The sequence below is a fragment of the Salmo trutta genome, chromosome 28 (assembly GCF_901001165.1).
Source record: "Salmo trutta chromosome 28, fSalTru1.1, whole genome shotgun sequence".
NCBI lineage: Eukaryota > Metazoa > Chordata > Actinopteri > Salmoniformes > Salmonidae > Salmo > Salmo trutta.
In genome coordinates, this window is record NC_042984.1 from 31,507,961 (window position 1) to 31,519,169 (window position 11,209).

Below are 11,209 nucleotides of genomic sequence, written 5' to 3' on the forward strand. Positions count from 1 at the left end.
CATCCATTTTTTTCCATGGCCGCTCCAGCACTCCAACCTTTTCTGGCATTCACTCTGACTGTCCACAGTGTCCAGTGTGTCTAAGGGGAAGATTCAGATCCTCTGTCACCCAGTGACATCATACCAGCGATGTATCAGCTGACTGACTGCCACAAATGACACTCTTCCGTGGGAGTGTGGCCATTGTCAGGAGCATTAGCTGCCTCGCAAGACTTTACTGCAGAAACACCGGGTACAGTTGTGTTATGCCCTGGCTGTTCCATACAACCAATGTTAGAATGAATCTGTCTAATACTACAAGGAAGCAAGGAACCCCAAAAATATAAACTTATACGAAAGACCACTTGCTGTCTAACTGGCATGAAGAAGGTGTGACAAAGTGGGTAAACTACATTAATATCACGTAGACATTCAAGATCTTGTGATCACTTTGTGAGTGTGGCGTCTATTTACGGTGCTGAAACGTTATACCTCTGTTGGGAATGATGGCGAGCGCCAGACTGGAGCATTGCGTGTATTACGTGATAAGAGGCACCGAAGCACCGCTCTATTTATAACGAATCATAGGGCCTGACACATTGCACTCTCACAACATATGGACGGCCGACCAGAGGACACATAGAGAAACAGCATGCCACTGCTGGGACTCCGGAGCATAACACTGCTGGGACTCCGGAGCACAACACTCTATATAGGAGTGGCACAGCAGCAGGAGGCTTAACAGGTAGGACCTTATGGCTGCACACATGGACAATACACTTTCTGATACAGATGTGTGGGGGAGTCCTTTAATAGTTAAGGTCATTTCAAGTAATGTTGGAGTTAGTGAATCTGTGACATACATGAATTTCATGAAAACTATCTTTTTATTTTAGTTAATGATTAAATTGCCCCACCTAGACAGAAGGAATTGCACATCAAGTGGGGGCTCATAGGCCACAACAAAGCATACCATCATGCGTTAGCAGACATTATCTATGAAGGCTTTTTGCAAGGCAGGTCTTAGTTGCTCTCCTCAAACAAGTTTTCGCAATGCACTTGGCAAACGTAGCCAATACTTGGTTGAGACATCATGTGACCTAAACTGATGGCAAACAAAGATTTTCAAGAGTTGACGTTATCTGTCATTTGTTGCAGTAGCATTGTTAAGAATCCCACTTTTTTGTTGAACTCGTTTGAGACTCGAGTATCTTCATCTTCTCAGGTGTCGCACCATGTTTGCTGTGACATTTAAAGCACTGTGTTGATTTATTTCACAGGTAGTGGTGAAACTGTTTTGTAACCCTTCCTCACAATGGATGACTATGAACACAGTGTGCACGTCTCCGAGGGTGACTGGGACTCCTTCTTCCAGGAGTGCGAGGAGTGTGACCTCCACCCCCCCGCGCTGGCTGGATTGGACTCTAGCATTAGTGACTACAGCTTGAGTGACGTTGATGATGCGGGAGGGTCCACTTTCTTAGACAAGGGTCTGCGAGCTGACCTCAAGTCAGATGCTTGGAAGGCTGTCTGCCCCATGGACGGCCCCCGAGATTCCGAGGGTTCTCCCGTGGAGCATTACCTCCACAAGTACGGTGTCGGTAGCTTGGAGAATGTCCTGTCGTGCAGCGAGGATGAAGATGTGCACCTGGAGTCTATCAATCGGTTCTTTGAGAGGCTTAAAAGTCTCCCGGAGGCTGAACAGTTTATTGAGCACAGCCAAGCAACAGTGGGGAAAAGCAGCAAGGTGGCGCAGGGGGAGGTGTGTGGTGATGGGCCACGAGCCAATGACGACGCTTTGCCAATAAACAACCCAGAGTTCAACTCCCTGTCTGTCAGCAGTGAGGCAGCAACTGGCATGGAAACCACAGAGCCAGACAATGCCAACACAACAGATAGGCCTGACTCCAAGATGGTCCCTGAGCTCACAGTCAATGATGCCTCTGAGGGCAAGACTGACAAATCCACCAATCCCAATGTAGAGTTGGCCATCAGAGAGGACGGTTGGTTGTTGGTGCCAGCAAATGAAGCAGGGAGGCAGAAAAGGGAGGGTCAATCCTGTGACTTACTCAAAGCAATTTTGGAAATGACAGCCGAGTCATTAAAGACAACTGCCTCTGGGAAAGTGCTTAACTCAGAGTTAGCTGTATGCAAAAGTGTGGGTGATGAGAGTAATGGGGATATCATGTTAGATAAACCACTTCTTAAGAAAACCTCTAATTCATGCCATAACCCTGATAGGGATTCATCTACAAACCTTGAAGTGATGCAACACAATAAATCAACAGAAGGCAAATACCTTGCTGTCACATCACCAAAGAAAGACCCAGAACAGCAGAGCGTAAGGAGCCCAGATCAGTCTCCATCATTCGCCATTAAAAAGAAGAGAAGGAGAAAAAAAACGGTCAGTATTGTGGAGGCTGGCCAAGGGTACAAGAGGCAGTTCTTTGCCAATCATAGTGACTCTGAGGAGGAGAGAGGTGCACGGGGAATAGAAATGGATGCTCATGTAAGACTAACAACAGATTACACTGCAGTTTACATGAATGAGGCCGGCTGTGAGCATATCAAATCCTCAGCTCACCAAACTCAGAGTTCTCAGTGTCCACCCACACACTCAGAAATACTCCAAGGGAGAACCATAAACAATGTGACACCTGGGCCAACTGCAGTGGAGCATGACGAAGTGAGCCTCAATTTACCAACTCCCCTTCTAAGAGACCGTCAAAGTCAAACGCTAACTGAGAAGAATGAGTTGAGGCCAGTAAAAGCTGAGCCTCTTGGTATGGAGGCTAACTGCAAACAAGCCAAATCTAGCTTGCCTGTAAACAGTGAATGTACTGATAGATCAAGATCCCCACCAGGTCGAGCTGTTGACAGCGGTTTGTCAACACCTAATTATGATGGTAATGTGGCAGCAAATTTACAGCCAAGCAGCGCATTACAATTACAGCCATCAACAGAATTTAAAGAATGTCCTGGATTGCCAGTCTCGATGTCCACCTGTGCTTCTAGTGAGTCATCTCCAGTCACAGAGGAAGCAAAGTTTGGTCCAGATAACATCGCAAAATATCAAAGCGAGTCTGGGCCTCTGCAACTGCACGAAGTGAATGGAAAGACTCGTAACAGGGACGCCTCATCTGAGATTCTCAATACACCACAATCAACAGAACATAACACTGCACTCAGAAAGAACACCTTACTCGTCTCTAAAGGCAGCTGTAGTGTTATTATTTCAAACACATTGCAGCTGCCTGCTCATGAAAACATAGTCCTCAAGATGCACCAAGAATTAAAAAATGTACTCATCCCAACTCTTGATAAGAGTATACCATCAGAAGTGGTCAGCACTAACACTACTGGCAAAATCAATAGTTTCAATGAGCCCTGCTGTTCAAAATCAGATGATGTAATCAGTCAAACAACATATGGAAATCAGACAGTTAAGTCAACTATTATTCTGGATGCAAATACTGAGAGGCCTGTATTAGCAATACCTCTTTTAACTGTCTCTTGTTACTCTGTTATTCCAAAGAGTGCTATGAACTCTAATCAGGCAGATGAAATAAATAATACTTATATAAGTTATAATGTCACTGAAAAAGACCCTTATTCGTGTACTCCAGAGAATGTTCCATTAACTCAATCAAATATTTCACTTCCTAATTCCCCTGATTTAAAAATGGAAGGTAACCAAATTGTTGGGTTTCAGTCTAACAAAACATATATGATAGCACTGCCAGATAAACGTAACACTGACATAGACTTGCCAGTAACGTTATTTGAAAGCTCTGATACACCTGATATTCAAACCAGATTCAATGGTCAAGAAGCAAAACTTTCTGTAGGCAAAGCAACAAGTGAGAGGGAGAGGGAAATGTCTGAAAATGACAGTCAGGATACATCTCAAGATACACCAGAACTCAAGGTTGATATAGAGGTCAAAACAGAAGACACTGTTAGCACAGCCAAAACAGCAGAGTGTGAGGGGATTGAAAAAGCACCTGACGAAACACGTCCTGTGTACGCCATCTCCGCTTTTTGGAATGAGATGGAGAAGCTGACCATTAATGACATTTTGCGACTACGTATGGTCAGCAATGCCCACCAGTCCAGTGTTCTCCCCCAGCCACCAGAGGCTGAGGCAGCCGACAGCTCTGATGCCGCAGACTCAGGCTACTTCACCCACTTGGACGACTCCAAACCTCACCACTCCAGTGGCGACATTTCCACCATTTTTGGTTTTGACAAAGAATTCTCACAAAATCCAAGTGCTGATAATCCAAGCACTGATCCAATCACGAGAGATGAATCATCCAACTCTATTGGTATCTTGTGGGAAAGCGAGCCAGACTCAGTGAGCGTTGGGGCTGGTATATACCCAGAAAATGTTGCCATGCTAAGTTCCGCAAGTTACATCCCCCGACCAATCTTTTCAGGCAGTGCCCCACAGTACTTAAGAAAAATTTGCAAAAACGTCAGCGTGCAGAACCTACTAGCTCTGGAAGTTGAACCACTTTCCCAGGTGTTGAAAGGTCGGCCCTTACCAGCTGTCACATCAGAGGAAGGAGAACCAGAAATGGAGTCCTGCAGTGATGGACATTTAGTGAGGCAACACAGTGGCATGAATTCTTTACCTTCAGCATCTTTTTCGGAGGATGTGTCAACAGAAAGCAATCAGGTCTCTTTCTCTGAGATCATCCAGTACGTCTTTGGAGGAAATAAATCGGAGGCCAGTCCATCAGAAACAGACAACATGGCCGCCTACTATGTCAACAGTGATTCAGTCCCTGATTATGAGCATTTCTACTCCGAGTTTGATGCAGGAAGCTTCTTCTACCCTGTCAGGGAGGCATCAAGCCACAACAAGGATGAGCTGTTGCCCATCTTTTCCCGCGGACATTCGGCCAACAAGAATCTTCAGTTCCCGGAGGCCTACGATCATTTCTTTTCCAGTGACTCGTCTGCAGACTCGGATGAGGAAGATAACCAAGACAGAAGTCCGATACGGGTGATCACGCGGTTTAACCATAAGCCAAATGAGACCCAAGGTGTAATAGTGGCTCCGGACATATATGAGGACTTTTTCACAGACGAGGGTCTAAGTGAGAACTTCTTCTGGAAAAACTCTTTCTCCCTACGGAAGGTCCGCCTCACTGGCTCCACCAGCCGAAGTCAGAGATCTGACTCCTGGTCTCTGGTTCCTGTGGATGAGATCAAGAGTTCATTCCGCAGAAGCATTAGACCCTTCCACACGCTGGGCATCCAAGACAAGCCTTTTCCTGATCAACTGCTGTACAACCTAGAGGGCAGGATCTTCAGACAGCTGGCCGAACAGAAGAGGAGATATCCGGATCTGCAGATGGCTGTTGCTAATCCCAGTAAGGCCATTTTCTCTATTATTATCGCATACATGTTATTATGCACATTCAGCACTTGGAGTCTTCAAGTATTTTACTTTTTTTAATGTATCTAACCTAGCTGGGAAAACTGATACATTTCTTGACATCATGGCCAAGTTGTATGCTGGTTGTAAAAGGATGTTTTTTTTTATCTGGTTGTTATCTGGTTACCTGACGTCTCATCAACCAGACAAGTAACTTACCATGCCAAATTTTGCAAGCTGGCAAGAGGTAGTGCAATCTAATAGTTGATGACAATCACATGTTAGATGAAGACCTTAGTCATAATCCATTACTAACTATTGTGATCTTAACGTGCTCCCTCAATCCAGCTGTCAATGAACATTGACTAGACGCACGTAGTAGTGCTAAGCCAAGTGCCAGAGGAATGGTTGCACGTGATAAGTCTTCCTCAATCACTCTCCGTGTCCTCTCAAGTTGCCTAGTGCCAAGCGTTATTCACGTTTGCCGTCAAATGGCAAATATAAATAGGCTCACAATGGTGGCCAAAGGAGCACCATTCCATCCAGTAAGCAGCTCTAAGACGGAACAGTGACCTTGACCATACATATACACGATAGCACAATATACACACATAGCACAATGTGTTTAACATGGTGATCAACAATGATTCACCCATAGATTTTCCTTAAAGGGAAGTTAGCAAAACACATATCCAAAAACTGTCTGGGAGTCAACAACAGCCAAAGTGGACCTTATTATTTAGTAGAACATCCCTTTAAGGTGCACAGAAATACCTGGGTGCCACAGAGCTGTCCCAGTGTCACATTTTAGATTGTTTGGAATTAGTCCAATTACCGCTATGGCTGGAACCTGATCAGGGCACAGTGTGAAAGAACAGGAAACTTCCTGCCTAATGTAATGAGGCCTAGTCTGTCTGCAGCAGGTATGGGATTTGAGATCAATGATAATTGCACTGATCTCCTCCTGGACATATTCCCTGCGTGAACGTGCATTATCACAATAAGCCCATTTCCTCTGTGCTTCATGGGGACAATTGTACTCACAAGACAGCTGAACAATGCCACGTCCCCACTGATCTTATATTTTAGTTTTGTAGCCAAAGAGCACACAAAGTACTCCAAAGTACTCTCAGACCAACAGTTTCACCTGTGTGTCATCTTTACCATTGCATAGGTATTTGCCATCTATTCTATAATACTTATATAAGTCAAATATCTCTTTCAATCTACTGAGCCAAGCTAACTTGTACTGTGCTGGCCTCATTACGCATCCACCATAGTTGAACAGTAGAGTAGAACAGTAGAGAATGTTCAATCTTGAATGTGATACATTTTGTTTGACTATTTAAACAGCCACATACTGTGTCCTTTCTAGGATTAGATGCCTCCCTTCTACCTCTCAGACAGTCAGACATGTGTTTAGTCTGCATCGCATTTGCCTCCTGGGTGTTGAAGTCCACTAACCCACAAGCTGGAGATGCCTGGAAGGCTGGTATGTACATTCTATAGACCTTGTTTCCCAATATAGGCCTGGTTTCCCAATAGCATCTTAAGGCTAAGTCCATCGTTAGAGCCTTTGTCTGAGCATGGTTAAATCTCCGAGATGTTTCCCCCCCAAAAAAATTTCCCCTGCCGTGTCGCTTTATACATAGAAGATCTCAGCTAAACACAAAATCAAGATGTTTATCGGTCTTTCTGTGACCACCGATGACTTCAGATGTCTTTGCAATTGGTAGAAACTGTTGCAAAGTTTTCAGACCCCTTTTTCCACATTTTGTTACGTTACAGCCTTATTCTTAAATTGATTAAATTGTTTTTTTCAATCTACACACAATACCCCATCATGACGAAGCAAAAACATTTTTTTTTTGTTGCAAATATCACATTTACATAAGTATTCAGACCCTTTACCCAGTACTTTGTTGAAGTCTCCCAGTCCCTGCTACTGAAAAACATCCCCACAGCATGATGCTGCCATCAGCATGCTTCACCGTAGGGATGGTGCCAGGTTTCCTCCAGATGTGATGCTTGGCATTCAGGCCAAAGAGTTCAATCTTGGTTTCATCAGACCAGAGAATCTTGTTTCTCATGATCTGAGAGTTTTAGGTGCCTTTTGGCAAACTCCAAGTGGGCTGTCAATTGCCTTTTACTAAGGAGTGGCTTCCGTCTGGCCTCTCTACTGTAAAGGCCTGATTGGTGGAGTGCTGCAGAGATGGTTGTCCTTCTGGAAGGTTCTCCCATCTCCACAGAGGAACTCTGGAGCTCTTTCAGAGTGACCATCGGGTTATTGGTCATCTCGCTGACCAAGGCCCTTCTCCCCTGATTGCTCAGTTTGGCCGGGTGGGAAGCTCTAGGAAGAGTCTTGGTGGTTCCAAACTTCTTCCATTCAAGAATGATAGAGGCCGCTGTGTTCTTGGGGACATACAAGTACTTGGGAGCATGGCTAGACGTTACACTGTCCTTGTCTCAGCACATAGCAAAGCTGCAGGCTAAAGTTAAATGTAGATTTGGTTTCCTCTATCGTACTAGCTCCTCTTTCACCACAGCTGCCAAACTAACCCTGATTCAGATGACCATCCTACCCATGCTAGATTATGGAGATGTAATTTATAGATCGGCAGGTAAGGGTGCTCTCGAGAGACTAGATGTTCTTTACCATTCGGCCATCAGATTTGCCACCAATGCTCCTTATAGGACACATCACTGCACTCTATACTCCTCTGTAAACGGGTCATCTCTGTACCCATCGCAAGATCCACTGGTTGATGTTTATTTATAAAACCCTCTTAAGGTCTCACTCCCCCTTATCTCAAATCAAATGAAATGTTATTGGTCACATACACATGGTCAGCAGATGTTACTGTGAGTGTAGCGAAATGCTTGTGCTTGTAGTTCTGACCATGCAGTAATATCTAACAAATAATCTGACAAATTCACAACAACTACCTTATACACACAAATGTAAAGGGAGGAATAAGAATATGTACATATAAATATATGGATGAGTGATGCGGCATAGGCAAGATGCAGTAGATGGTATAGAATACATATGAGATGAGTAATGAAGGATATGTAAACATTATTAAAGTGGTGTTATTTAAAGTGACTTGTGATACCTTTATTAAGTCCATTTATTTAAGTGGCCAGAGATTTGAGTCTGTATGTTGGCAGCAACCTCTCTATGTTAGTGATGGCTGTTTAACAGTCTGATGGCCTTGAGATAGAAGCTGTTTTTCAGTCTCTCGGTCCCAGCTTTGATGCACCTGTTCTGACCTCGCCTTCTGGATGGTAGCGGGGTGAACAGGCAGGTGCTCGGGTGGTTGTGGTCTTGTTGGCCTTCCTGTGACATCGGGTGCTGTAGGTGTCCTGGAGGGCAGGTAGTTTGCCCCCGGTGATGCGTTGTGCAGACCGCACTACCCTCTGGAGAGCCTGAGATACCTACTGCAGCCCTCATCCTCAACATACAACACCCGTTCTGCCAGTCACATTCTCTTAAAGGTCCCCAAAGCACACACATCCTTGGGTCGCTCCCCTTTTCAGTTCGCTGCAGCTAGCGACTGGAACGAGCTGTAAAAAACACTCAAATTGGAACATTTTATCTCCATCTCTTCATTCAAAGACTCCATGGACACTCTTACTGACAGTTGTGGCTGCTTTGCATGATATATTGTTGTCCCTACCCTCTTGCCCTTTTTGCTGTTGACTGTGCCCAATAATGTTTGTACCATGTTTTTTGCTGCTACCATGTTGTGCTGCTGCCATGTTGTGTTGCTACGATATTGTTGTCATGCTGTGTTTCTACCATGCTGTGATTTCATGTGTTGCTGCCCTGCTATGTTGTTGTATTAGGTCTCTCTTTATGTAGTGTTGTGTTGTCTCTCTTGTCGTGATATGTGTTTTGTCCTATTTTTATCCCTGCTCCCGTAGGAGGCCTTTTGCCTTCTGGTAGGCCGTCATTGCAAATAGAAATTTGTTCTTAACTGACTTGCCTAGTTAAATAACGGTTAAATACATCTTTACAAAATAAACTATTCTTACTCATATCGATGCCACATGCCGTTTTAAACAAGAGAAGTTGGTTTTAAGGGGCAGTTGACCTTTAAAGCCAATGTTATATTTTGAAGAATATTGTTATATTCTAGTCTAGTATTAAAATATTTAAGTGAGCAATCTATTTGTTCTTATGAGTTATTATATGATTACATTATTATACAATATGTCTCAAACATTCAATTCAATAATAAGAAAATGTAATTAGTTGTTTAGTCAATAATGATGCAGTCATGGTACTGGCTCATGTGATATTTTTTCCCACGGAACATTCCACAGTTCTCCTGGCCAACATAAGTGCGCTGTCTGCCATCCGATACCTGCGGAGAAGAGGCAGGGAAGAGGCATCTGGAGAGAAGCCGTTACGTCAAACACCCTCCATCTGATACAGGGACAGTCACCATGCACAGCTACGCCCTTCCTAACTTTACCCCTTTCTCCCATGGAAACGGAATTCATCTTGGGTGCTTTGACGTTCAGTCCTATCAGGGTTCCTTGGGACGTCCCTACCCTAACCCCTTAACCATTTTACATTTCAACTTCAATGGGGTAGGGACGACCCAAGGATACCGGATAGCATGGAGCATCCTTTGACTGCATGTGAAATCTGTGGTGTCCTCTTGTAAAAATATAGATATTTAAAAAAATTGAGGGATAAAGCTACGTTTTGCTGTGCCTGAAATGTTTGCACTATAACTTAGGAACATCAAGTTAGCAATAAAAAACATGTCCAATCCACTGAAATGGTCAAGATGGTGTGTATGATAATATTCCTGTATGCCATTTTTTAAGAGTGTGTTTGAGGTCTGTTAATGTCATTTGGATAAATAGAACCTATAACAAAGGTTTAAATGACTTGGGTAAGAGATGTATGATATGAGTGTACGAAAAGAGTCAGATATATTGATATTTTATAACGAAGGTACCAAAATGTAGAGAAGAGACATAATATGCCAGTGGGAAGTGCTCTAAGAGACATACACTATCAATGTGTTAGGATGAGGACATGAATATAGTGTGTATGTTTTGGAATTGAATGACAAATATTAGAAAGTAAAGGTACAGAATGGATATAAAAAAATATAGCTGTGTTTGATTATTCAATCAACTTCAAAGTATTTTACTATGTGAAATCATCGCATACCCCAGTACAAAACAAAGGTGTATTAACTATATGGGGTGACAGGTAGCCTAGCGGTTAGAGCGCTGAGCCAGTAACCAGATTTATTTAGGGGGCTACAAATATGTGCCATTGTTTTTTGTTTATACATAATTAAGGCTGTTTTATTTCATGGCCTCTGTTAGATGACTTTCTGTCATTGTATGGTTTGTTCTGTGAACTGTGGATGTACGTTTCAAATATATGGCATTTCAGAGTTGACAGCGGTTTCCTGTGTTCTGTCAGATTTTATACACTAGAGGGCGTTATAGTACCATGTATATACTACCTCCACAATACTATCAATACTGCCAGATTATAAACCACTATAAAGTCGTTTTTTGCTCATAACAACACATTTAACTCCTTCTGGGTCATTTGCATCAGACAGGCACTCCATAGACGTGGGGTTCCAATACAATTGTAGAGATGACTGTGTTACACCAGCAGACAGCGAGGTTGGCCATGAGAGAGAACGAGAGGAGCATCACAGATTCTGATCCTGGGTGAAATAACACCAGCCTACTGGCATGTGCTCATTTTACCAAAGTTATTTTTTTTTTTCAAAACGAAAAACAGTTGACGGACTAGTAAAATGTATTTGTTTTGACTGAATAATACACATTCCTTCAAAT

The 11,209-nt window shown here is 43.4% G+C and overlaps 1 protein-coding gene across 1 annotated transcript; it reads left to right on the plus strand.

Annotated features, from left to right (window-relative positions):
• Positions 1-603: 603 nt before the first annotated feature.
• perm1a (PPARGC1 and ESRR induced regulator, muscle 1a) lies at positions 604-10,791 on the plus strand. Its single transcript, XM_029719615.1, has 4 exons — positions 604-724; positions 1,260-5,360; positions 6,741-6,857; positions 9,695-10,791. Exons 2-4 carry the CDS (start codon positions 1,295-1,297, stop codon positions 9,799-9,801), a joined length of 4,290 nt encoding a protein of 1,429 aa, XP_029575475.1. The 5' UTR covers positions 604-724; positions 1,260-1,294; the 3' UTR covers positions 9,802-10,791.
• The last annotated feature ends 418 nt before the right edge of the window (positions 10,792-11,209 follow it).